The sequence below is a fragment of the Bos mutus genome, chromosome 14, assembly GCF_027580195.1.
Source record: "Bos mutus isolate GX-2022 chromosome 14, NWIPB_WYAK_1.1, whole genome shotgun sequence".
In the NCBI taxonomy this organism is placed as follows: domain Eukaryota; kingdom Metazoa; phylum Chordata; class Mammalia; order Artiodactyla; family Bovidae; genus Bos; species Bos mutus.
Window position 1 is genome coordinate 19,325,383 of NC_091630.1, and position 27,819 is coordinate 19,353,201.

The window sequence follows — 27,819 nt, forward strand, 5'->3', positions numbered from 1 at the left end:
ATGGTTTTCCTAATTGACCTTTCCTAACTCCTGGATCAACTACCTAGCCTTCAACTCATTTACTGAACCTGCAGATCTTTTAGTTCAGTCGTATTTTTAGATCAGGATTTTGCCCGTGTGTGTGTGCTGTACAGCAGTCTTCCTAAGTGCTCTTTTATGTTCTGTTCACATGGACACCTTCCACGCAAGTCCTGTACATTTTCTTTGCTACGCCACAGGCCAGGTTCTGTATGTGCTGGGCTCATCTGGGCTCCAGTGTGGCCATGGGGCAGCCCCATCAGTGATGGAGCGGTGGTGGGCCACAGGCAGGCTGTTTGTTTCCCAGTCTCTTTGCTGTCTCAGCCCTCAGCCCAGCTGTTCTGCTCTTTGGGGCTTGGGGGAGAAGTGGGGGTGGTCTTCCTATGTATGAGGGATGGACAGGTGGGAATCTATGATTCTCTGGAGAATAAGCTCTTCCCAGGAGACAAAGCTATCCCACCTTTGCCCCGGAGCTATTCGGGCTCTTTCCCCAGGCCCTGCTAGAGCACCGGGTAGTCAGAGTCCCAAACCTCACCAGCGCCAGCCGTTTGTGCACCGCCAGCCACTGGACTCAAGAGGTGGGTGGATTGGATTTGGGAGAGAGAAAGTATTTCGAGTAAGTCTCTCCGGAACGCATCTCCAATGTTATATTGCTTTATATTTATGAAAATAAATCACAGTCACTTTAAAAGTAAACAGTACAGAATTATGCAAAGTGAAAAGAAAAATAATGTCCTTGTTTTTGTCCATTTTTCCAGGGTAGCCACTGTTAATAGATTGATGGGCCTTTCAAATATTTTCTATTTACTTACATGTGTGCGTGCGTGCTAAGTCACTTCAGTCGTGTCTGACTCTGTGCAGCCCTATGGACTGTAAGCCCTTTAGGTTTCTGTCCATGGGATTCTCCAGGCAAGAACACTGGAGTGGATTGCCATGCCCTCCTCTAGGGGATCTTCCTGACCCAGGGATCAAACCCATGTCTCTTATGTTTCCTGCATTGGCAGGTGGGTTCCTTACCACTAGCGCCACCCAGGAAGCCCATTTACTTACATACATATTTTTAAAAATATACATTCAGGATCACACAATAAACACTGTTTTTCTATTTGTGTTTTTTCACTTAATATGTTTCCATGGGGTTGCAAAGAGTCCGACATGACTGAGCAACTGAACTGAACTGAACTTAATATGTTAATGACATTTTTTTTTCATATAGGCATTGTGCATTTCTTTAAATGATTATATGAATTCATGGTTTTTAACTGAGCAAATATCAAAGTGTGCTTAATGGTTGTTTTCTGTGTTATGAACAGTGATACTTTCAAGATGTATGTACTTACATACATCTGACTGTATTTCTGTAGATCAGATTACTAGATGTGGACTATTTGGGTCAAGAGATAAATGCCTTTTAAATTTCAATATCTTCTGCCAGACTTCCCTCCAGAAAGGTCGAGCTTGCTGCTCTCCTGTTTATGGACTAGGAGAGTTGCTGTTTCTTATCCTCTGGCTGTCACTATTATCAAGCTTTCAGTTTTTGTTGCCCTGATAAAGATAGTATCTTCTGGTTGCTTTAATTTGCATTTTTAAGTTATTAGTGCGGTGGTGCATTTTTTCATTTGTGTATTGTCCTATTGCATTTATCTGAAATTACTTCTTTATATTGTATTCTTCCTTTTTTTCACTGAACTGTCTTTTTTTTTTTAATTGAAGCATGATTGATTTATGATACTGTGTTTGTTATAGGTGTACAGCAAAGTGGTTCAGATATATATTTTCAGATTATTTTCCACTATAAGTTGTTATAAGATGTATTGAATATAGTTTCCTGTGCTATACCGTATGTCCTATTGTTTATTTTATATACAATAGTATATATTTTTTAATCCCAGACTCCTAATTTATCCCTCCCTCTCCCCTCCTCACTTCCCCTGGTAACCATCAGTTTGTTTTCTATATCTTGGAGCCTGTCTCTGTCTTGCAAATAAATTCATTTGTATTAAAGGATATGGACTGACTCAGGAGCCTGCGTATCATCCTTGTGCAGGGGCCATGCTCATCTTTTCTGTATCAGTTTTAGTGTGGTGGTGGCTTCGTTGCTAAGTCGTGTCCAACTCTTGCAACCCCATAGGTAGTAGCCTGCCAGGCTCCTCTGTCCATGGGATTCTCCAGGCAAGAATACTGGAATAGGTTGCCATTTCCTTCTCCACAATTTTAGTGTATGTGCTGCCAAAGTGAGCTCGTGTGTTGTATGCTCACTTGCTCAGTTGTGTCCGACTCTTCGAGACTCCATGGACTACAGCCCGCCAGGCTCCTCTGTCCATGGGATTCTCCAGAGGAGAATACTGGAGTGGGTTGCCAAGCTGTCTTGCAGGAGATCCTCCCGACCCAGGCATCGAACCTGAGTCTCTTGTGTCTCCTGCATTGGCAGGCGGGTTTTTTGCCACTAGCGCCAGCTGGGAAGCCCTAAAGTGAGCACATTAGTCTTTCATTTATTTATTTTTGGCTGTTTTAGTCTTTCATTTATTTTATTTTCAGTCTTCATTGCTGCACGGGCTTTTCTCCAGTTGCGGTGACGGGGGAGCCTACTCTTCTTGCAGTGCACCGGCTTCTCACTGCAGTGACTTCTTTTGTTTCGGGGCACAAGCTCTAGGGTGCTCAAGCTTCAGTAGCTGCAGCTCATGGGCTCAGTACTTGTGGTTCCTGGACTTGACAGCACAGGCCCAATAGTTGTAGCTCACAGGCTTAGTTGCCCCGTGGCATATGGAATCTTCCCAGATCAGAGATGAAACCTGTGTCTCCTGCATTGGTAAGCAGACTTCTCACCACTGAGCCACCAGGGAAGCCCTAGCCTTTTATTTGTATTCACAGATGTTCTTTCTAACTTAAGGAAGTTAGTTCTACATCTGTCATTTACATTGCCCGCAGAAATGTTTCCCAGTGTATTGTCTGTCCTCAGTTTTATTTAAAGGTAGTTTTTGCTCTACTGGTATTTTAAATATTATGCTGTTTTATCAACATTTTGACCTTTTTTCTTTAGGTTTCATACTTGCTTGGAAAGATCTTCCTTATCTAAAGATAATATTCATACAAAGAATTGATTCACGGTTTCTTCTTGCATGGTTTCATCTTTCACATATAAATCTTTGATGATGTTTATTCTGATGGAAGGAGTAGAGAAAGGATCCAGCGTAACTTGTTAATTTTTTTCTACCTATTTAATCCAACATTATGACCACAGTCCATCTTTTTCTGACTGAACTGAAATGACACCTCGATCATAGATCAGATTCTCGTGGGACTGAATCTTTTGCTGATTGATTTATGGTGTGTCCAAAGGGAGAGCCTTGCAAATGAGTCTTTCCGAAAGCTTGACTCGTGACTGAAGGCCACTGGCACCCAGGAACATTTCCAGGACAGTGATGTTGGAACTTTCTCTCTTGCTTCTGCTCGGTTCCCCTTCCACACTCATCTGCCTTTTTGTTACTGGTTGCAGATTTCTGAGAAATATGGGCTGCCTGTGGAGAAGATAGCAAAGCTTTACAAGAAAAGCAAAAAAGGGTAAGAAAGAAACCTAATTTCAATTGACTTTCAAATCAGATATATCTGTACAGTGCCTTTATAAAAACAAGATGGTGCCCATCTTTTGTTAGTTCTGTTGTTTGCCTTTTATAAAATTTGTATGTCATCTTCCCGAAGGAGTGCTGAGCAGCTTACCCGTGCCATGCGTTTTGAAGATCTTTAATGAGAGAAAGAGAAGGGGTGAGAGTGCATTGTCATGGTATCAGCTGAGATGTCCCCCTCCATGGCAGGATTAGGGGGTAGAGTAGAGGGGTCTGGAAGTGGGGAGAGTGGCCCTTGGGCAGAGAGCCAAGTTTGTTAGGAATCATGTGCTGCTCTTAAGCTTGGTCTCAGGGCAGCACAGTAGAAATACAAAGGATTCAGGACATCAGGGATTCTTCTGGGGTTGTTATTAACAGAATGATCAAAGTGATTACTGAACCTGCTTGTTCTCAATGTTAAGAACAATAGCTCTTATTTATCTGGTCTTCGGTAGGTTCTGGGTCCCCTGCTAAGCACGTTATGCACATTGTTCTGTTATTCCTCATCACTCCGTGAGGTAGATTCTTATCCCTAATTTATTGCCGAGGAAATCGAGCCAGATGGAGGCTAAGCATTTTGCCCAAAGTCTTGTGTTCAGTAGGTGAAATGCAGATTTAACCCAAGTAAACTTCCATGGCACCAAAGCCCAAGAATTTAGCTTGCACATTCTGCTGTCTGCTGCCTCCAGCCCTCTTGGGGCCTCCTGTGAATGAAGCTATAAGCATAGTGGCCGTGGAACAGGATTTAGTACCGGAAAAGGATCTCCAGTGAGTCAGCTTCTGGATCCATTTTCTTACAAAAAGCAGAAAGTTGATCTTTAAACTCTGCTCTGGGCCTTTTTCATAGAAGAAATTGATGATCTGGGATACTGGGGACTTCCAAGTAATGGGGTCTCTCAGTTAATTTGGAGTCAAGCAGGAAACCCTTTCCATTTGAGCCCTGGTTGAAAAGCTCACTAAAATGCATGTTCTTTCCAAAGTCAGTGCAAGAGGCTGAGTGGATTCCTTTGATGGTGAGATCTGAGTGGTGTCTCAGGGTCTCATGCTGAGCAGAAGCCCTGAGTGCTGATGTGCATGCCGATGGTAGCATTTCACTTCCACGGGGTCCGGTGTCAGGCCCTGGGCTAAATACTTTAATCCTAACCACAACCCTCTAAAGCAGGGTTGTTATTCTTATTTTTGTGGAAGAATAAACCGAGACTCTGAAAGGCTAAACAACTTGCCTGATGACACATAGCTGTAAAATGATAGTCACTTCTCAAACGAAGGTCTGTCTGACTTCAAAGAAGGGGATTGGCTCAAGGACTTGTCTCATGGACAGGCCCTGAAAGTTGTTGGTTTTCTTAAAATGAAACCCAGCTCAGATGGTTAACTAAGGGCTAAGTCACATGTGATAGAGTACGAACTTCAGAGTGAGGCAAAGCTAGTACCCAAACCGAGCTCAGCCTTGAACCGGCTGAGTGAACCTGGGGACATGATCTAACCTCGCTGAACTCAGGCTACTCAATTGTACCATGGCGGTGATCGCACCTGCCTCCATGGTTGCCCTGAGGACTGAACACAGGTTTGTGGAACAGACTCCATGCTCGAGGAAGGGTAGCCGCAGCTCTGGTTTATTTTCCTCTTGTAAGTGCAGAGGACTTTTTAAAAAGGTGTTTTCAAGAGGCAATATGGTTTAATGAAAAGAGTTAGGAGACCTAACTCTTTAGATCCAGTCTCTGTCAATAGTTAGCTCTGTGATTTCAGGCTCTGTTAACTTTTTCTAGGCTTCAGTTTACCAGTCTAGAGAGCCAAAGGTTTGCGTTAAATGATCTCTGACATCCTGTCTCATAAGAAGTTAGTTCTGAGAAATCGAGGTTTTGCTTCCCTCTGATATCTGGGAAAGAAATATAGTGAGGGCCTCTCTCCCTGCCTGTCTCCTCTCCTTCCCACCACCCACCCACCTCCCTTGTGAAAGAATGGCTAAGGGAACCCCCAGCCTGGAGCCTCCCTTCACTGAGCACCTCGGTCATGGCGTCTTTGTTTCCCCCCGCATTCACCCCCGCAGCATCCTGGTGAATATGGACGACAACATCATTGAGCACTACTCAAATGAGGACACCTTCATCCTCAACATGGAGAGCATGGTGGAAGGCTTCAAGATCACACTCATGGAAATCTGAGCCCCACTCTGGGCTGCAGCCCTCAGGGCCTTCCTCCCCCAGGGAAGTCGGAGGCCCCGGCCCCCAGGCCCTACAGACCCACCTCACCCATCTGACGACTGCTGTTACACGACTGTGCTGGGGAGCGGGGCGAGGCCCAAAGACCCTGGGATCCCTGCGTTTGGGCCACCCACCGGTTCCTGCCCTGGAGCCACGGCCCAAGCCCCTCGGGACGGGGCCTTGAGCTTATCACATCCTTATTTATTATCCACCTTTTTTCCGGAGCCCGGGGCCCAGGGCCCGCCAGGACTCTGCAGGTCACTGCTGGCTCCAGCTGACATGGGCCAGAGCTCTCCCTTTCAGTCCGTTGATCCTGAAGAGCCTGAGGGAGCTCCCTCCTGCCATCTCACCCCTGACGTCTCCTGAGCGGCTGGACAGAATGAGCCGCTTCCTTCGTCCGAGGTGGGGGAAGAGGTGGACACCTCTTCCTGATCAGGAGCCTTCTGTCTGCTCTGAGGAAAGGCATTGGTGGGTACCCTCAGGGGTTCCTAGTGAGTAGCCACCAGGCCGTGTACAGGAAGACATTCGGCCACCGTGTAATTAGTAAGTAACCCCGAAAGTGTGCCTGGCTATCATGTACATAGTGTTTATAATATCGCAATAATATATTTCACCTGTGGTATGTGGGCATGTTTACTGCCGCAGGCCTGGGGGAGGCGCATACCTGGAGACCCTGCTTTCTCCAAGAGGTTTCTGCCTCCGTGCTGTTCAGAAGACATGCTGGGCGAGGGACACAGCCTTCAGGCTGTCAGGCAGTGGGTGCCAAGATGGTTGACCCCCGTGGGCATGCCTGAAGCACCCCCCGTTCCCTCTCTATGGGCACTACCTGCCCCGGAGACCCACTGAGTTTGTCTCATGGCGATGAGCTTCGCCTGACTCTCCCTCTGAGCTGTCTGTGGGAAAGGTTGGATTGTCTGAGGTCCCAGCTCCTCCAGCTTTGGTGTTGGTGCCGCCTGAACTTTCTGGAGATGCCGCAGGGACTTGCCATCAGGGTTCCATCACTGGGTCTGCCGCAGAACTCCTGGGCTTTCGTGAGGAGCCGGCCACTGTGCAGTGTCTCAGTTTACAAGCACATCCTCATCTCAAGTGGCTCCCTGGAGGCCCAGCTGCAGTCCTGAGAGTGGTGCCAGCGGCTCAGCTCTGGCCTGCCAGGCGTGGGCTGCCTTCTGGGGCTCAGCCGGCTCTGGAAGGCTGGGCTGCTGGATGCTGGATGGGTGCGAGAAGACCCCGGGAGCCCTGGCACTTCTGAAACCAGCGTCTGGAAGATGGAGAAAGAAGGCTTGTCCTCCTACCAGGTATCTTGGCAGATGAAGAGGAGATGAAATGCTTCCCCAAACAGTCGCATCATCATGTACCATCCGGGCCAAAGTTCTCTTTGAGGGACAGGTACATGGTCTAGGGGTTTGTGTTCAGCCTTGTGGGCTAAAGCATAGGTTTCTGGTAGCCACACTCCCTAGGAGGTCCCGGATCTAGGGCAGGTTCTATGGAAGGGCCCAGATTTGTTTGTAAAGCACTTTGATGTCTTACCTGGGGGCTTTCTCTCCAAGGGCTCCCTGCCTCCCTGCCCTCCGCGGCCCAGAGCAGGATGGAAGGGCCACTTTCAGTCCAGCTCTCTGTCCTTGAGGCTGCAGAGGATTCAAATGGGCTGGAGGGCAGGTGCGTGCCCAGGAAGATCTCTAGTAGGTGTGGTGAGGGGGCACCTTTCTGTGTGTCTTCTGGACGTGTTACTCCTCCCTGCGGTGCCAAAGATTGCATCCTGGATTTAGCTCTGCTCCAGTCTGTCCCCTCGTCCTCCACTCTGTGACAGTCACATCCTGGACCAGCATGTGGTACTAATGGGACTCAGTATTGGAAATGCATGATGTACAATGTGCCACCATGCTCCTTGCCTAAGGGGTGATTTCAGACATCACTGCCAGGCCCAGTGGTCAATACTATCAGGCCAGGGTGTAGGACTCCAGAATAGGGAAAAGAGAAAATCTTTGGCAGACATGGGTTCCCTGACCTTCTCTCCCCAGCCTCTGTGGACAAAATGTTTCTGGTCCTGCCCTAGGCAGAAGATGAATCCAAGATACTTTTGCCTTTGTCCCAGGGCCCTGGGCAATCTTTGTGGTGGCCACTACCAGAACAAAGCGTATGAGGCCAGTGCCAGCAAAGGGTGGCACACAGTGTACCCTCCCATCCAGTCTGTCCCCATCTTACCACGTCCTCTCTGCACTCTCAGTGTGCCCGTGGCTTAGCTTCAGCATGCCCTTCACTGTGTGTGTGAGCAGAGCTTTGATGAGCAAAATTGTCCAAGGGAAAAAAAAAAAAAAACACTCCAGAGAAATAGGAAAACTTGCCTGCTCTTTTTTTTTTTTTTTGGTTTCTTAATCAGACTCAAATAAATAAGCTTTAAAAATTCCATGTAAGATGAGGGACATATGCAACAAGTGTTTTTCTTATACTTACCCCAGATGCTTAGACTTTCTGGGAAATTGGGTCCGACAGAAAAATGCAGTCAGATGTCATCTTGGAATTGGATCCTAAAAGACTAAGGCATGTCCCAGCCCAGAAACTTAAGAAGCATGAACTGAATCAAACATTTATTTTCCTTCTTATTTAAAATTACGAAAATGCAACAGAAGCAGGGGGTTTGTGCCAAATTCTGCGAACAGCCCTTTCGTAAAGACAAGCAAAGGAGATTGCGAGATGGACAATTTGAGCTCATGTTTTTTTTTTTTTTTTAAAAAAAAGGCAAATGTAACTTAATAGTTTTGTAAATGGGAGAGGGGGAATCTATAAACTATAAATACAGTTATTTTATTTTTTGTACATTTTTAAGAAGAAAAAAATAAATATTCATAATGTAAGAGTAAACTTCAAGCGTGCCATGTTTTCTGTGAGGTGGGTGTTGGGGCTCCTAGGCTGATTGGGAAGAAGCCTCTGTGTGCGCTGGGAAGGTTCTGGGCTCCCCGTGGGCACCTCAGGTCCTGGGCTCCAACACAGCAGGCATTTCCTCTTCTGGTTGCCCCATTGTGCCTCCACCCCAAGGTTAAATGAGAAGAGGCTGAAGACATCACCACGCCTCCAGTGTGACCACAAAAGGCCACCAGGATGGCTGTTCTTTCAGTTCCTCGGGGTAGGGAGTAGGCTCTGTCCATCCATGTTTGTCTTCCTCTCTCCCCACTTAAATTACCAGAAGAGCCTTTCATGTCCTTTAACTCATCTTCACCCACCTTTTCACAGATCCTAAAACCATGTGGCTGAAACACCAAGCTCCTCACAACAGTCTCTTGCCCTGGAACCCACAGCCTCACCAGTATCCGCCAGCTCAAATCCCAGTATTTCTCGGCATTTCCTCAGTGACCACCCACCCGCTCCTTCAACTGTCCTCCATGATGATCTCCCAAGAGCCTCTCTGTTCCAAACAAGTAGCAGCTTCTGTATTCTTCCACATCTCACCTTCTATGTCCACAGCTTTCAAATCTTGGCTAAAAATCCACCTTGGGAAAGCTTTCTCTGACCAACTTCAACCCTGTTGGCATCCTTGGCAGCCTCCACACCTGGACCAGTGGGCGTTAAAGAGGAGGCTGGGAGAAGTGCTTGTTGAGGAGGCTTCTGAAGAGATCATGGATCAGAAATGGGCCAAAGGCCCGTTTGCCATGATCTGTGTTCCCCAGTATCAGTAGGAGGTCTGAATGTGCTCCCCCACCCCCACCCCTGCCCGAGGAGGTCCTGCCTGGCATTCACTAGTCTCGCTTCCTCTCCTGAGGCAGTTCTTCCTGGACTCATGGCAGCTCTGGTCCTGCTGTGAACATGGCTCCCCACATGTGTCACCCCACCCCCCACCTCCCTGTACTGGGACTCTGGGTGGGTGAAGATGACCAACTATCAAGGCCCCGGGGTCCAGGACTGGCTCTTGCCTCCATCTTCATCTCTATACCAACTCAGCTCAGTTACCATGGGCCGGGCATTGTGCCTGGTGCTGGGGACAGAGAGGCAGGTTAGATGCAGTCCATCCTCAGAGGCCATGATGTACCAAGTGATGACAGCCTGGCATCATCAGTGCCAGGATAGCAGTTCACTTTCAGAGAGGCAGGGCTCGCAGTCACCCCAGTCCCAGGGCATACAAGCCCCTCTTACCCTTAGACTTTCACAACGTGATGAGAGGTCACCAAACTCTAACCTTGCTTTGGGAAGGTTGCCCACTCAAGTGTCTGCACCCCTGTGTCCGAGGATCAATGGCATCTTAGCAGCTAGGGCAGCAAGTGCCCAGGACCTAAGTCCTGGACACACAGCCATCATTCAAGTGTAGAGAAATCTGAACTGCATATACCATTGGTTAGATATAAAATATATCATTGGCTCTTGGCGTGGACATCTTTTCACTGTACAATAATCTTTCTATTGTAGGTGGATTTGACTGATACTCTGATGCCTTGGCAAATGCAGTATTCTTTCTCTTGTTTCTTCAGCCACCTGAAAAACCAGAATATTTCAGGAGAATGCAAGCATACGCCTGACAAAGATGAGAGGCTTGTTGAAGCAGCTCCATTTTTCCTAAAGAAAGCAGTCGTGATTTCCCCTTACCTTGACTGAGAACACACGGACTCCTTCTTACCTAGCCGGTGACCCCCTCCCCACACCTGAACTAGACTGTCAGGGAGTCCAGGGTTGGGTTGGGGTGTTGGGACAGTACCCTGAAGATAGGAGTTTCAGGCTTGAAAATTTGCTGGAAATTAACCAGTTAACCTCCAACAGGTGTGCGAGTGAAGCCTCCTGATCAGGTTGGAGGGTCCTAGCCACCTGCTTACCATCATTGCCATGAATGACATGGTGTTCCTCAGGCTCATGCAGTTCTCATAGGCATCAGGACCACTGTTGAACCATAAAGAGAAACTGCGGTACAAAAGGACTCCCCTCCAGGCCAACTCACTCCAGCATGAAGTCTGGTTGGCCTATGAGACGCCTACTACAGCTGAGTTTCAGCCTCTTTTTCCTACATTCATGACCCCTGTGCTGGAGGCAGAGCCAGTGACAGCAATAACAAACACCTTGATCGGAATTGGCTTTGAGGCTGTGGGTTGTGTATCATGTCATCTTTTCTATCAACTCTTCTCCAGACTGAGAGGTCTGGGGGTTTGGGGGTCGGGGGAGGATGCTAATTTCCCACTGAAGAGGAAGGTGCCTCCGTTTCTCCTTCCATTGCACCTAATGTTGAGACTAGAGTTTACAGCTCCAGTCAGTTGTGAGGAAGGAGAAGAGGTAAGAAGAAAGTGAAGGCCATGAGTGGAGGGAAGTAAAGACGCCCACACGTAGACCTAGGATGCTCTTGGACAATGCTTTAGGCCCACAGACCCTCTCATCCCTCTTTCACAAACCCTGCTTCCTTGTGCCTCCAGGGCCGAAACCATACCTAGAAGGAGGCCAACACAGCATCTGGGCCCTCACTCAGGCACAGATTCAGCTGGAGCAGTTTAGGCACAGAAAGCCCAGGTCCCAGACAATCATATTAAACAGTCAACATGCTTGACTGCCAAGCTAGAGCGACCCAAAGTCAACTGATGCAGGACCCACTCCATAGGAAAGGATTCATAAATATATCGATATATATATATATATATATAGATATATATGTGGAAAGTGCCCCCGGGGTGTATCAATGGGATCGGACTGCACCCTCAGCATCCCTTCCCCCCCTAAACAAGGGTATGAATAGTCGACCAGTCTGTATCATCCTTCAAGTCGTAAGCCACTTTATTCCAGTCCCTTGAACATCACAGGCTGAGCTGCTTTCAGACAAAACAGACTCCATTTCCAGAGGTCCCTCAACAGCAGTGACAATGAACAGCCCAGCTCAGGAGTGACATAAGCGTTTAGGCATTCAGCCTTTGGGTGCTGCTGAGCCCCTTGGCCACACAGTGCACTGGATCAGACATACAAAGGCCTGCCTGGGGAGGAGAAGAATGAGAAAAACAACCCTCAAGAAAACACAGTCAGGGTCAGTGGCAGGCCAGGACAAGGACTACTTTGCGGCCATCCCGGGCATGTCAGCATCGATCAGCCCTGTGTCTGCTCTGTTGTTTTAACAGCTGGAGATGCGCTCCCCTGCTTCTTACCCCAGCTCTAGGCTCTAACGAGCAGAGTGAGTCTGGCTCAGTAAGATGTCATGACTGAGGATGGAGTCCTAATGGGCTTTCCCTGACATTAAGCAACTCTACCATTAAGGAAAACTAAAGGAGGAATTAGGTCTTCAATCCAGAGCAGGAGAAAGTGGGATGCAGCTCAGGAACATCACCTGTAGAGGCGCTGGGTCCCCATGCCATTGTGCACGCCACTAGGTTAATTCCCTAGTTTTCAAAACCAGATTTTACCACTTGGCCAATGGAGGAACTCCGAAAGTCTCAAGGTGTAAAATCACTATTAAAAAAAAGCTGACACTTGGAGCAAGAGGATTATGTTACAGGTGGTGAGTCCAGGTCTCAAAATTTCACCTTGCAAAGTTCATTCATTTTGGTCAACCACATAAATGCAGATTTTTACTATCAGTTTAAATGGAATTGAGTAATACCCAGGAATCTGGAGGTTAGAATAGGCTCAGCATCGTTTCCCTTATAAGTTTATCTTTGTGTGGTTCATGGTCTGTAGGAAGTAGCTTGGCTGCAGCCCAGGGAACCTGTCTGCCTTCTCTTTGGGCAAGATCTCCTCATCTACATCCTTGAGTGTTTGGGCTTCCCCTTGCCTACTGCTTGTGAAAATATGACTTACCTATGACCAGCGACTTTGACTCTTACCTTTCAATATGAAGGTCATCAGACCAAACAGCAACTCAAATTTGTGTCGTCACTTCTGGAAATAGAAATTTGCTTTCAGAGAACACAATGATGGAAAATATTTTTTGGATTCTTTATAGTGGGCCTTGGAAATGAGACACAGTTGCTTATGCCTTCTTCAAGATGAACCAGATGACTGCCTAACCTCTGACTCTCTTAAGGGTCACTGGGGGCATGGAAAAGTCAACGTTCCAGCTATAGCTTCCTAACTATACATGTGGATTAAAGCATCGGGAAACCCCCAGAATTTATGCTATTTGGGGTGGAGGAGGGTGGGAAAATCTATAGAACATCATCTGCTCAGAAAAGCACCAGACCTCCAATCCAGTACTACATCAGTGAGCTGCTGGGCTGGTGGGCAAACCCACAGCTCTAATAATTATGAACCTTCTGGTGCTCCACTTGACACATTCCACTCAAACCTGCCCCACTTCTACTCCCTTGGCAGTACCACCGGAAAAGCACTCAAAATTAAGGTTGGGCCCTGGTCATGGTTACTTTGTACTTTTCTGGAGTATATAAAATATACCTGCTGATGGGTGCATTTGTGCAAAGACAGATATGACTTTAAAACAAGACATAGACATTCATTACAGCTGGCTTACTTTACAATAAGCTACAGAAAACAGTCTTCTGTAATAAGATTGTATTAGTGCTCACTAAACATGCATTTCGTTTAAACAAGGCAAAACAATTTGGTCTGCAATACCCAATATTTTATATACAGCAATCTTTTTTTTTTTTTTAATCACAATAGGCAACAAGATGGGTCTGGTTTTGGAATATAAGTTACCATTTGCATTTAATTTCCAAAGAAACTCAGCTCAACTAGTGTAAACCTGGCAAGAAATAGCTGAGCCATCTTTTTCTTCTTCTCTATGAATTTACCTTGAAATGTTCACAGCTTAGAAACTACAGCCTATTTGGGAAGAGGGTGGGGTGGGCCTCTGGGGGGATCCCCCAGGTCCCTTTAAGAGTCTGGCCCCAGAGGATTCCTGGTCCCTGGGGAATCCAGCAAGTGGTGCCACCACCCCTAGGGCATGTGTGACTCCAGACCCAGGTGGCGAGTTTTGTTTTTCCAACAGGCCCCTCAAGTTTGCAACAGAATCACTGGACTGTATTGTTTTCCCTTCCCTCGCCTCCCCAAGTCTTCAGTTTCAGAACACAGACTTCCGAATCAAAGGAAAAATAATAACAACAATAATGATGAAAAATCGTCAGAACAACAAACACCACAGTCTGTGCACGACAGCGCTGTCCATGCTTCCACAAGCGCGGGGGGTCTAGACATTCCCACGAAGCATCCACGACAGAGAAGCTGAAGGCGGCACGGAAGGAGGCGCATCCGACCACAGGGGGAACAGCATCACTGTCAATATTGTTTGGCCAAAAAAAAAAAAAAAAATCCAAAGGGAACACAGGCAGCTCTACAGTTGGTGGCGCCGGGCTCAGAACTGGCCGGCGCTGCTGGGGTCACACTGCAGGAGGCGCACAATGGACGGGTCGCTCTTGGCCCCTCGGATGAACTCTTCCAGGGAGAGTTTTCCTGAAAAATAAGAGGACCGGTGAGTGTTGGCGGACGGCAGCCGGATGAACCGGGTCTTCTCGATGCATCTCTGGGGTGGCTGCGGCAGCACACCCTTTCCCGGGGTCTCACACCAGCCGTGAGCCCCACCTTCTGTCTTTCCGAGCTGAGACGCACCCCACCCCCGCTCCGGGGGCAGTGGGTCGTTCGGCATCGCACAGCCCAGCATGCGGCTTACTGAGAGCTCACCGTGTGCCCGGCCCTGGCTCTGGAAGGGTTGGGGTGGGTGGGTGCTGGGTGCCCCCCACGTGGTCCCTGCCCTCGTGGCCCTTCCAGCTAAGGCCACCCGAGGGACTCAGTGTCCACGGAAGAGATGGCGCTTGCGCCTTTCAGAGAGTGAGCTGGGTTCCTGCTGCACATCCCACGGGGTATTCCTGGGCCCCTTGGGGCTCCTTCGGGTCACCTGGGTACCTAGCTTGGCCTGTGAGCAGAGGGGTCTGAAGAGACACGTGGGGTGAGGGCCACTTCTTTTGGACAAGGTGGGCTGCCCTTCCCACCCGGGGTGAGGGAATCCAAAACAGAGAGAGGACTCCTCAGTCTGTAGTCTTTCCTCCTACCCCGATGGACCGCGGGAGGGAGACTGGCTGGTTGAGATTCCACTCCTATTCCAGGTCCTTTTCCTTTCTAGCTAGGCTAGAGTATGTGTTAAGTTCCCTTCCAGAAGTTTCCTCATGCTGTCAGTGGGGAGGCAAAGCTTCTCCCCGATTTCTGGGGGTGAGGGGTGGGGGCGGAGCAAACCCTACATTCAGTGAAGAAGTCTTGCTTCCTCCAGTAACCTGCTGTGCTTCCGAATTGGCTTTGGAGCTAACTTGCTGAGGGCCCAGACTTTTCAAGTGTTAGATGCAAAGAGGAGGCATGTAACCGCAGGAGACTCTAGATGAGGCCTCTGCTCCAGGCTCCAGCCTTTGGATCTAGAAGCCCAGAGTAGAAGCACCAAGTCTCCCAATTGGGTGGAATCTGATCCCCTGCAGACTTAAACCCCTCCCTGTATGGCTCTAACTTCCCCTCCCCATCTATTTCTTAATCAAGGCTTTCCATTAGGAAAACACAGGGCTTTTAGCAACAAGATGCATTTGAGTAATGCAGACCCTGTCAGGGCTCTGTGAGCCCACTGTGGCCAAGTCCCCCAGCAGAAGCTCTCATTTCCGGCAGGGAGGGTTTGATCCCGCCCGTCTGGATCTTCTCCCACCCTTCACCCCTATTCTAAAGAGGAGGCCGGGTTACAGGCAGGACACAAGCCGCCCTGTGCTCCCCTGGAACATCAGGAAAATGTGCAGTTTAATGTCAGGGCCTTTACTATCCTATTAAAAGAATCCTGTTTGGTCTTTGCAAGACGAACTATTCGCTGTGAATCAAGGCACACAAAGAAACAGGATGTAATGGCACCTTTGTGAAGGAACAGGCAAACAAACAGATGAGCTTGTACCCTGCAAACCCAGATTCTCAGGCCGCTGGTGCCCCAGAGGGCACAGGTATAGAAACTGAGGCTTGCTCTGACACAAAGCCTTCATCAAGGCTTTGTGAGTAACTTTGCTCATATATTTGACAAGAATTGCTGGGATGCCCAGCAGAATAGGCAAGCCGGAAATAACAGCAAGAGCTCTAGATGACTCAGGGCTTTTTATGGGCCAGGATCTGCGTCAAAACTTTAAACTCAGGTATTACATCTAACTAGGGTTGTCAGAGGGGCTTCCCTGGTGGTTCAGATGGTAAAGAATCTGCCTGCAATGCAGGAGACCTGAGTTCAATCCCTGGGTCGGGAAGATCCCCTGGAGAAGGGAATGGCTACCCACTCCAATATTCTTGCCTGGAGAAATCCATGGACAGAGGAGCCTGGCAGGCTACCATCCGTGAGGTTGCAATCAGTCAGACACAGCTAAGCAATTAACACACATACACACACACAGGGCTGCCAGATTTGGCAAATAAAATACTTGATGCCCAGTTAGCTTTCAATTTCAAATAAACAATAATTTTTTAGTATGTTCCAAATATTGCATAGGGCACACTTATACTAAAAAAAATCATTTGTTATATATCCAAAAATCAAATTTAATTGCACCTCTTTATTCTATCTGGCAATCCAGCATCTAAAAGTCCACTGTTTTTGAGTCTGAAATCCATCTTTCCTTTCATTTCAGTTTGCTTTGCACCCCCTTGCTGGGTTTGAATTGTGGGTGGCTCTCTTGGGGTGAAATCTGCTGGCCTAACCCCTCAAAAGCTGAGGGGCCCCACTTGGTTCTGGGAAACCCTACACTTTGGAGCATGTGCAGGAAACCCCCTGGGCAGGCTGGAAGGGAAGCTTCTAGGGTCTGAGTGGCTACCAAGCCCCTCCCCACTTTCTGATTAGCTAGCCTGCAGGATCCAGCCTACTGCGAACCACTCAGGTCCTCCTCCGTCCTCCCATTGCAGGGAGCATGCAACAAGAGCCACTTTCACAAAGGACCCTGAGCCAGATCCTGTGGCCAATAAATTGTCCTTGAGTGGCATTTCCATGCCTGGGTGATCTAGACCCTCCAGCAGTCCCCACTCTGAGCAAAACCAAGCAAAGTAGCCGTGGCCTCCTACCATCTCGATTGGTGTCCATCTGGCGGAAGATCTTTTCTGTCCTCTTCTCTGGGGTCGACTCATCTTCAGGCATTTTCATTACGGAGGAAACCATCTTATAAATCGCCTGGGGACAAGAAGCAACATGGTGGGGAGACGGAAACACAGTTTGGTTTTGCACCCAATGGCCCTATTATTAAACCTCCCAAACGCAGGGGGGAAGGGAATGCCTTCCCTTCACACAGAGACCAGGCTCTGTTCTTGCTTCTCGCTTGTTGTGGAAATCAGATGTGCAGTGGCTGTGAGAGCAGCCAGACCAGCAGAGCATGTCCAGTGGTAAGGACCTTCAGGAATGACAGCTGACCAGAAGATCCGCTAGACGCACCCTCTACTCCATGTCTCTAATCGTACTGTGCATATGAACCCCCTGGGAATCTTATGAGAAGGAGAAGCTGATTGAGTAGAGTGGGTTGGGAAATGGGAGTCATAAGATTCTACCTTTCTAACAGGGATCCCGTGTGATGCTGTTGCTAATTTTGGGGTTCCCACTCTCAGGCTGTAGACAACATTCCTCGGGCCAGACAGACAGGTCAGGGTCTACTCCCTGGGTCCCTGGAGGATGATGCTGCCAAGTCGCTTCAGTCGTGTCCGACTCTGTGCGACCCCATGGACTGCAGCCTACCAGGCTTCTCTGTCCATGGGATTCGCCAGGCAAGAACACTGGAGTGGGTTGCCATTTCCTTCTCCACTGGAGGATGATAAACACTGTTTATAAGGGCCTGCCCTCCTCCAGACATTACCAATCCATCTCAGTGCCCTCTCCACTTGTGTGTGGCAATCGTCTTGCATTCCTTATCAGCACACTGTCAGTTATCCCCCAGGATGGGAACCATCTGCGACTTGAGTACTGCTGGATGAAATAAGTGCACAATAAAAGTAAAGAAGGCTGGATCTGAAAGAAGGCTGAGCCCCGAATAATTGATGCTTTGGAACTGTGGTGCTGGAAAAGACTCTTGAGAGTCCCTTGGACTGCAAGGAGATCAAAAGAGTCAATCCTAAAGGAGACCAACCCTGAATATTCAATGGACGATCTAATGCTGAAGCTGAAGAGTCAATACTTTGGCCACCTGTTGAGAAGAGCTGATTCATTGGAAAAGACCCTGAAGCTGGGAAAGATTGAAGGCAAGAGGAGAAAGGGATGACAGAGGATGAGATGGTTGGATGGCATCACTGACTCAATGGACATGAGTTTGTGCAAGCTCCAGGAGATAGTGAAGGACAGGGAAGCCTGGTGGGCTGCAGTTCATGGGGTTGTGAATAGCCAGATAAGAGTTCACTTAGCAACTGAACAAGTGTACAACCTCTGCTTGAGATAAACTGAGTATGTCTGAAATCTGATGATCAAAGAGTTTTGACTGAAACCCTGAAAACCTGAAGAGGTTTTGAGCAGTACTGAAACTATCTCCCCTACCACCTGTGGACACCACACCCCAACCCCAGATGCTCAGGGCCTGGAAGACCTCAGCTATCAGATATTTGTATTTTGGAAGAATAATGTAAAGTCATTGTTTTTATCCCCAGACCATGGTTTTGCTACTCAGATTCAGTTTGGGAACTTTGGCCCTGGGAAGGAGTTTTAGAAAAAGTGGAATTTCCTGGGGGTGGGGGCGGGGTAGAAATCTGGAAAGTTCTGGAACTTGGGATGCAGAGGGAGGAGAAAAAGGAAGGCAGCTGAGGGGAAGTAGTCTCCAAAGGGGAAATGTGGAAACAAAAAGGATGGTAGAAAGAGATAAAGGCTAAGCTTTGCTGCTTTACAGTCTTGTTCAGGTCAACCTGCCTCAAGTTCCTAAAATAGTCTGGAGAGATGGCGATAAATATTACAATCTCAGTTGCTAAAACAGGAATGAAAAGTGAACTCAGCCAGTATGCCGACTCTTGGGCTGATCCCACCCCACAAGGACCCCTTAGGCCAGGCTCCCCTAGTCTGACTTGAACCCACCCAGAGCCCTTGCTGAACTGAAGAGCTGCCTCCACAGTGACTCCGGGAGGAAGGGCAAGCTGGGAGTCGTGGCTCTGCCTGGGGGTAAGCGAGCTGGGCCACAGACAGCTGTCCCAAGAAGTGCTCACTGAAGTGTGCTCCACAGGCAAGAGGCAAACCTCACTCTGTCTTCCTCCTGGTCCCCTCCCGCTATCCCCTCCAGCCCGGGACAACCCTGCCATCTGTGCTGGGGTTATAGTGCCACCTGCCAAGCTGGCGGGGACACCTGGATCCTTGGGGGAATTAGAAAAGGCCATAGAGATAGAGACTTTTTTTTTTAACAAATGGGAAAACAGAGATGCTGAGCTTTCAGGTCCACATGAATATTTAGTAACAAAAGTAGATAGCAGGAGACTCTCCATACCACCTGTGTCCTGAGGTCTAGCCCCTGTCCTCATGGAAGCTTTTCTGAAACTCTTGACCCAAAGAGGAGTTGGTGGCACAAACTGATGAACACACACACACACCTCACTTGGATTTCAGACTTACACAATCTGAAATATTTTGGGAATTCATAAGCCCAGATATCTTAGAACAACAACAACAAAATAGTATCTGTCAGTATCTCATCAGATCACAGGTACACCCATTTAAAGGTGTAAGAACTCTACAACATTTCAGGAGTTACAGAGGTAATGAGGGAGGGGCATAACTATTAAGATTAGTTTTAGCTATTTGTTGTTATTCAGTCACTCAGTCGTGTCCAGCTCTTTGCGACCCCATGAACTGCAGCATGCCAGGCTTCCCTATACTTCACTATCTCCCAGAGTTTTCTCAAACTCCTGTCCGTTGAGTCAATGATGCCATCCAACCATTTCCTCCTCTTTCGCCCCCTTTTCCTCCTGCCCTCAATTTTCCCCAGCATCAGGGTCTTTCCCAGTGAGTCAGCTCTTCGCTTCAGGTGGCCGAAGTATGGGAGCTTCAGGTTCACCATCAGTCCTTCCAGTGAGTATTAATAGAAGCCTTAAGGATGTTGTGTAATCAACCTTCTTTGGGGCTGCGTTGTTCCTTTCCCTGGTCTTTTTGGGCCTCAGTAAGGTCCCATAGTAGCAAGGATAACCCATTGATTTGGAATACTCCTTGGTGCTCTCAGTCTCTAAGACTTGAGGCTCATGAAATTCTCCTTCTTGGGATCCTGAAGGCAAGTCAATGATATGACAATCTAGAGACCATTCTCTTAATACTCTGGTTGAACAAGTGAATGAAGGACCAAGCCAGCAGTTGACTGTGTGTTTGAAATAAAGGTTCTTGTACCCAACAGAAAGTCTTCAATAGTTTAGTCTTTAGCTGTCAGTCTAAAGGAGTAGGGTTGGGGCCAAGAAATGAGGATGCGTTAGTACGAAAAAGAACCCATAAGCAAAAAGAATTACAACGTCTGAGTGTACGAAGGGGCTGAAGAGGAAAAGAGAACACCTTTAAGAGCTTCACATTTCTAAATAGCTCTTTCATTGCATTCAAACTAGATTTTTTCCCCCTTTTTTTGCATGTGCACCAACTCACAGAAAATGATGAATAAATTATTCAGAATACCAGGTCTATGAACATGTGTGTACTAGAGCAGGGAGCAAAGAGACGAGGTGACAAGTCCCAGGGGTCTTAAGAGTGAGTGAGTGGGTGACATCCTTGTAAAACCTCAGCGGGGTTAGGGTTAGTGTTCTTGCATGGTCTCAACAAGTCAGCATTGACTGTATTGGCTCTAGGACTCCACAGAGCAGGGAGATAGAAGGCACAAGCCCAGACAGCACTTTGAAACAAATCGTGTCTTATTAGCTCCAGTTTCTGTACACCACCCCCCACCACCACCCCGCCAATTTAATGGGATTAAATCATGAAGAGGCCAGGCTATTTCCCTACTTTATTTTTAGCAATGTCAGTGAGAGGCCCAGCAGGGACATCCTGTTTTTAATTAAACTTGAAGAGCCTTATTCTTGTCTGTGTGTAAATACAAAGCTATGGGACACTCAGGGGCCCAGTTCTGGCTTTGGCCCTAGGCAGACCCAGGACAGCACAACCTGTGGCCGGGGGTCTTACTGGCTTCCGCAGGGCCTAGGATTTTTTTTTTTTTCTTTTTCCCTCTGAATGAACCACCTCTCAGAATGTTGGAAAGGAAGGACTCAAGTCTGAACTGATAAAGGTTGTGGAATTAACTGAGGGCAGGCACAATTCCAAGAGCTAAAGTTCACTCCTCTCTGAAGAAAACCAGGCTGAGTTTTCATCAGAGGACATAGGGTTTTCTAACAGGACACCCAAGCCCCACAACAACCCACCAAGGGCAAAAGAAGTTAAGTGGCACAGGGCTGTTTCTAGATTATCGGTAAAGAAGAGCACCCTCCTTAGAAGGACACCACACAGCAGGAAAGGAGGGTAGAAAGAGGCCAGGAGGATCTTTCTTGTAAATGCTCTTGAAATGGTATCAATATCTATGTATCAGCACTTTCTTGTTTAGAGCTAGAAGAATACAAGAAAGTCAGTGAATCCATAATGTTTACCAAAGTGCTCCCTGCCTGTCACAGACAGGGAGGACTAGGGGAGAATAAGGGCCCCACCCCTTCTTTCCAGCAAAGCAGCTCCGTTCTTATGTTAGTTTTCTCATAAGATTTCATTAATACTTGAAACTCATTACTACCCAGTCCCCCTGCCACCACTCTGTTTCTTGGTAAATAGCCCTACCATCCACTGTTCTATAATCAACTCAAAGGCATCTTTAATACCTCTCTGTCTCCACAGGCAGGTGGTCAACTAGACCTATCAAATCTGCTTCCTTGATATTTTTCTTAATTTATCATTCTTGCCCATTCCTCCCACCACTGTCTTGTTTCAAGTCAATGGTGGTACCCCTCACTTTTAGATCTGGGCAATTACTATTTGTTTCAGTCTTATATAAAGTGCTCTGCAAAGGCTGCTTCAAACAACCCCTTCCAAAGATCCCATTTACTCCCCTAAAAAGACATTCTGGAGCTGCTGTGCTTTAGGACTTCACATGTTGGGGGGTGATACTGAGCTTGTTTCTGGAATGTTTGATTGTGAGATACCACTGCAATGTCTTACTGGAGAGAGATGTCCATTAACAGCTGGACAGAGTAGAGGCGAAGGCCTGAAAGTACACTGATTCTTCATCCATAACATGGGGCTAAGAAGGTTATCGTGAGGATTAAATGAGATAATACACAGGTATCAGGTGGACCAGTGTCCTGCAAAAACTCATGTTCACTCAAAACCTGTAAATGTGACTTTATCTGGAAATAGGGTCTTTGTAGATGTAATCAAGTTAAAATGAGATTCTATTGGATTAGGGTGGGCCCCAATCCAATGATGTATTCTTATAGGAAGAAGAAATTTATACACAGATACACAGGGAAAATGTCATGTGATGATGAGAGATGCACAACCCCCAAACACCAAGGATCGCCAGCCACCACCAGAAGCTAGGAAAGAGGCATGGAGCAGATCCCCCACACCCCCACCAGCCAGGAGTCTCTGGAAGGAACCAACCTTGCCCACACCTTGATGTTGGACTTCTGGCCTCTGGAACTATGATAGAATAAATGTTTTGTTGTTTGAAACTGCCCAGTTTATGGTAATTTATTACATAGCTGTAAAAAGAAGAGAAGCGAAAAGCAAAGGAGAAAGGGAAAGATATAAGCATCTGAATGCAGAGTTCCAAAGAATAGCAAGAAGAGATAAGAAAGCCTTCCTCAGCAATCAATACAAAGAAATAGAGGAAAACAACAGAATGGGAAAAACTAGAGATCTCTTCAAGAAAATTAGAGATACCAAGGGAACATTTCATGCAAAGATGGGCTCAATAAAGGACAGAAATGGTATGGACCTAACAGAAGCAGAAGATATTAAGAAGAGGTGGCAAGAATACACAGAAGAACTGTACAAAAAAGATCTTCATGACCCAGATAATCACGATGGTGTGATCACTCACCTAGAGCCAGACATCCTGGAATGTGAAGTCAAGTGGGCCTTAGAAAGTATCACTACGAACAAAGCGAGTGGAGGTGATGGAATTCCAGTTGAGCTATTTCAAATCCTGAAAGATGATGCTGTGAAAGTACTGCACTCAATATGCCAGCAAATTTGGAAAACTCAGCAGTGGCCACAGGACTGGAAAAGATCAGTTTTCATTCCAATCCCAAAGAAAGGCAATGCCAAAGAATGCTCAAACTACCGCACAATTGCACTCATCTCACATGCTAGTAAAGTAATGCTCAAAATTCTCCAAGCCAGGCTTCAGCAATACGTGAACTGTGAACTTCCAGATATTCAGGCTGCTTTTAGAAAAGGCAGAGGAACCAGAGATCAAATTGCCAACATCCACTGGATCATGGAAAAAGCAAGAGAGTTCCAGAAAAACATCTATTTCTATTTTATTGACTATGCCAAAGTCTTTGACTGTGTGGATCATAATAAACTGTGGAAAATTCTGAAAGAGATGGGAATACCAGACCACCTGATCTACCTCTTGAGAAATCTGTATGCAGGTCAGGAAGCAACAGTTAGAACTGGACGTGGAACAACAGACTGGTTCCAAATAGGAAAAGGAGTACATCAAGGCTGTATATTATCACCCTGCTTATTTAACTTATATGCAGAGTACATCATGAGAAACGCTGGACTGGAAGAAACACAAGCTGGAATCAAGATTGCTGGGAGAAATATCAATAACCTCAGATATGCAGATGACACCACCCTTATGGCAGAAAGTGAAGAGGAACTCAAAAGCCTCTTGATGAAAGTGAAAGTGGAGAGTGAAAAAGTTGGCTTAAAGCTCAACATTCAGAAAATGAAGACCATGGCATCCAGTTCCATCACTTCATGGGAAATAGATGGGGAAACAGTGGAAACAGTGGCAGACTTTTTTGGGGGGGCTCCAAAACCACTGCAGATGGTGACTGCAGCCATGAAATTAAAAGACGCTTACTCCTTGGAAGGAAAGTTATGACCAACCTAGATAGCATATTCAAAAGCAGAGACATTACTTTGCCAACAAAGGTTCGTCTAGTCAAGGCTATGGTTTTTCCTATGGTCATGTATGGATGTGAGAGTTGGACTGTGAAGAAGGCTGAGTGCCGAAGAATTGATGCTTTTGAACTGTGGTGTTGGAGAAGACTCTTGAGAGTCCCTTGGACTGCAAGGAGATCCAACCAGTCCATTCTGAAGGAGATCAGCCCTGGGATTTCTTTGGAAGGAATGATGCTAAAGCTGAAACTCCAGTACTTTGGCCATCTCATGGGAAGAGTTGACTCATTGGAAAAGACCCTGATGCTGGGAGGGATTGGGGGCAGGAGGAGAAGGGGACGACAGAGGATGAGATGGACTGACTTGATGGACATGAGTCTGAGTGAACTCTGGGAGTTGATGATGGACAGGGAGGCCTGGCATGCTGCGATTCATGGGGTCACAAAGAGTCGTACACAACTGAGCGACTGAACTGAACTGAACCCCAGGAAACTAACACAGCATGAAAAATACTTAACACAATGCTTGAGCACTGAGAAGCACTCACAAGCACTGAGAAGATGCGATGTCCCAGAAGGGAAAAAAAAAAAGAAGGAAAAGAGGGCTAAGGCTGGAACTCTGCTTAGGAATATCCTTGTTTAGGGAACAGGAGAAGGAAGAGGAGTCCACAAAGGAGGCCTGGATGGCACAGCCCAGAGGGGGCCTTTGGTTAGTAGGCATTCATTTGTCTTGCCAGATGTATAACTTCAACTCTTAAACTATAATGTGACTTGTCATGATATGGATAATCCCCTAATAAGAAAGGGATAAGCCAAATATAACTGATAAACAAACAGTAAGGTTAGTTCTTAGAGAAAGTCACTAGCCTGGACAAATGCTTTAAAGAATTTTCTCCAGGAGAGAAACTGAAGTTGAATTCAGTGTAACGTCTGTGGTCCACACTTGTAATTGAGTATTAGGCAAGAGTTTGGTGCTGAATCCCCAAGGGCCATGTCAAGATGGACTAGAAGCTCTCACTACCACCCCTACTTCCTTTTTTTTTTTTTCACAATCAGAAAAAAAACAGTGTTTCAGCTCTTCAAGGCACATACTACAAGTGACATGGTGTCTATGACACAAATTTAGAAAGACCTTTGGGAGAAAAAACCACTCAGGAAGTGGTTCTAGAAAAAATGTAACCAAATCTTTCTGGCCCTGATTTAGATCTGTTGTGACACAAATATGCACGATGTGGTTTGCCTGAACTGGTCACAGTTGGTGCTCTTGAGACTAGGTCAGATTAATTTGTTAGTCTGTTTGGTGTTTGGGGACAGTAACCCTTTGTGTGACCAACACCACAATCTCCCTTCCTCTTCATCTCATTGCTGCATAGAAACATGTAACTTACTCTGATGAGTGTATCAGGAAAAAAAAATCCAAATCCCCATGTTGTGAAAAAACCAAAGCAGTGCACTCTTCTTAGACTGCCAGCATAAGCCCGCTTCCTTCCTTTCATTTCCATTCATTCAAAAGATGTGGAGCTGTAGACTAGGGTGTTATGAAGCTCACTTGCCTTCATCAAAAGAGCCAATCAACCTTGAATCACAACTAGGAGGGAGAGTCTGATTCTAAGACAACACGCATTTGAACACCAAGTAGTGTAAAGCAATCATTACCATCCAAGGAATGAATGTGCTAACTAGAAATTATCCCAACCCGGTCATTAAAGTGAGTTCCCCGAGAACTGCTAAGGGTAACATTGTGTTAGCCTCTATATTCCTCTGGGAAAGCCTCTAGTTGGAACTTGAGAACAAATCCAGATGATCTGTGCCCCAATAGTCTGAATGCATGAGGTGCACCCATGAACTCAGGGCAACAGCTGAGATTTGGCGAATTCCTGGTGCCAACCACACTGTCTCCTAGAAAGGTAGCTCTTTCTGTTACTTAAATCCCATAAGCATCAGAGCAGCCCAGAAGTTTTGGTTTCTTCCCAGCTGGGCTGGTGTTTGGTGGGAAAGACAACAGCTGAAGCGGCCTGGGTACTCCTAAAGCTATCTATACAAGCACATCTCTTCTGTGGGTTCCACCCTTCAGAGGTTTAGTTGGGTTTGTGAACATACAAACCCAACTTGTATGTTGGGTTTGTGAACAAACATTTTATGATGAGGTAAACAACATAAAACTTAATGGAAAACTCTGTTACTTTGTCCTTTGAGTGGGAAATGACCTCCCTTTATTTTGCAGGGGAACATCCTGTCCCAGCTCTAGAAACTTCTATAGAATAGCAGTAGCCAGCATTTACTGAGTAATACCCCATGAAAGTTATTATTATTCTGGTTGCCCTGTTTATTTAAGTTATATGCACAGCACATTTTGTGAAATGCTGAGTTGGATGAGTTATAAGCTGGAATCAAGATTGCTGGGAGAAGTATCCAGATATGTGGATGATACCACTCTAATGGCAGAAAGAGAAGAGGAACTAAAGAACCTTGATGAAGGTGAAGGAGGAGAGTGAAAAAGTCGACTTAAAACTCAGTATTAAAAACTAAGATCATGGCATCCAGTCCCATCACTTCACGGCAAATAGAAGGGGAAAAGGTGGAAGCAGTGACAGATTTCCTTTTCTTGGGCTCTAAAATCACTGCGGATGGTGACTGCATGAAATTAGAAGATGATTGTTTCTTGCAGGAAAGCTCTGACAAACAGTGTGTTAAAAACCAAAGATATCACTTTGCCAACAAAGGTCCATATGGTCAAGGCTATGGTTTTTCCAGTAGTCACTTATGGATGTAAGAGCTAGATAATAAAGAAAGCAGAGCACTGAAGAATTGATGCTTTCGAACTGTGGTGCTGGAGAAGACTATTGAGAGTCCCTGGACAGCAAGGAGATCAAACCAGTCAATCCTTAAGGAAATCAGCCCTGAATACTCTTTGGAAGGACTGATGCTGAAGCTGAAGCTCCAATACTTTGGTCACCTGATGCAAACAGCTAACTCATTGGAAAAGACCCTATGCTGGGAAAGATTGAGGGCAGGAGAAGGGGACGACAGAGGATGAGATGGTTGGATGGCATCTCCAATTCAATGGACATGAACTTAGGCAAACTCCAGGAGATAGTGAGTGACAGGGAAGCCTGGTGTGCTGCAGTCCATGGGGTTGCAAAGAGTTGGACACAACTGAGTGACTGAACAGCAACAACAACCCCATGAGAGGCACTGGGTTGTATCTAGAAAAGTACTCTACTTGTCATAACTGTTTTACGATTACTCTAGAGGCAGGTGCTATGATTAGTTCCAGTTCACAAATCATGAGAACAATGTACAGAAAGGTTAAATAACTTATCTGAGGAGAAGAAGGAAAAGGAGATGGAAAAAGAAAAAAGAGAGAGGCAAGATGATACTGATCCACCTTGCCCAAGACACCGATTCTCACATGCCAATTCTTCCCTTCCTTCATCTTTATTTGGGATACAGGTGATCAATTTTTGTCTAAGCTTGTGATTTGCATTCAGATAAAGAGTAAAGCAACACAGCTTGTGTACTCCTACCTAATGACAGTCCTGTAGTTATTGGATTTGTTTGGATTGAATATGTTGAATTTGGATTGAATTTGTTCCTTCAAGGGTCCTAGTTACTTTCTGAGAACAGAAGAGAGTTAGTTTCACTCCCTGTTCTTCCTGCATTCTCCCCTGAACCCAGGGAGGGCTGTGATCCTGTCAATGAATCCCTAAGTTCAAGTTCCTTCACCCTCAAGATCCAGAAAGCATCTGAGCATTCATGTTAACTGGCAATGGAACTCACATGCTCCCTGGCCCGTTCCTCAAACACAGCCTGTTCTGGACTGGGTGTAGGTGTTCAGACCTGCCTCTGGCTGGACTCAAGGACAGAGAAATAGGTGAGGCCGGAAGGCTTCTCCTTCTTGCAGCAATGAGCTGACACCAGCGCCCCCCTGAGGAGAGGATCTGCTGCCACAGGGGGAACTTCAGAACTGTGATCTGGTTTAAGACTCATGAGAGATGGTTTTGATGGAATAATAAAATATTGGGTCTAAATCATGTTCCTAAGTT

General features: G+C 46.7%; 2 protein-coding genes and 1 non-coding gene across 7 annotated transcripts in view; 1 reads left to right on the plus strand and 2 right to left on the minus strand.

Moving 5' to 3' along the window:
* GRHL2 (grainyhead like transcription factor 2) overlaps positions 1–8,673 on the plus strand; it is a 172,570-nt gene extending 163,897 nt beyond the window's left edge. For all 3 annotated transcript variants that reach the window (XM_014476738.2, XM_070383061.1, XM_070383062.1), the window contains exons 15-16: positions 3,515–3,579; positions 5,668–8,673. In XM_014476738.2, the coding sequence (XP_014332224.1) occupies positions 3,515–3,579; positions 5,668–5,782 (180 nt within the window). In that variant the 3' untranslated portion in view covers positions 5,783–8,673. The remainder of the gene's footprint in view (positions 1–3,514; positions 3,580–5,667) is intronic.
* Positions 2,021–2,122, minus strand: LOC138990838 (U6 spliceosomal RNA). Its single transcript, XR_011466950.1, has one exon. It is a non-coding gene; the product is annotated as a U6 spliceosomal RNA (small nuclear RNA).
* A 2,863-nt stretch (positions 8,674–11,536) lies between the features above and the next one.
* NCALD (neurocalcin delta) overlaps positions 11,537–27,819 on the minus strand; it is a 466,586-nt gene continuing 450,303 nt past the window's right edge. For all 3 annotated transcript variants that reach the window (XM_070383063.1, XM_070383066.1, XM_070383065.1), the window contains 2 exons: positions 16,790–16,895; positions 11,537–14,182 (listed from right to left, as the gene is read on the minus strand). In XM_070383063.1, coding sequence (XP_070239164.1) covers positions 14,085–14,182; positions 16,790–16,895 — 204 coding nt within the window. In that variant the 3' untranslated portion in view covers positions 11,537–14,084. The remainder of the gene's footprint in view (positions 14,183–16,789; positions 16,896–27,819) is intronic.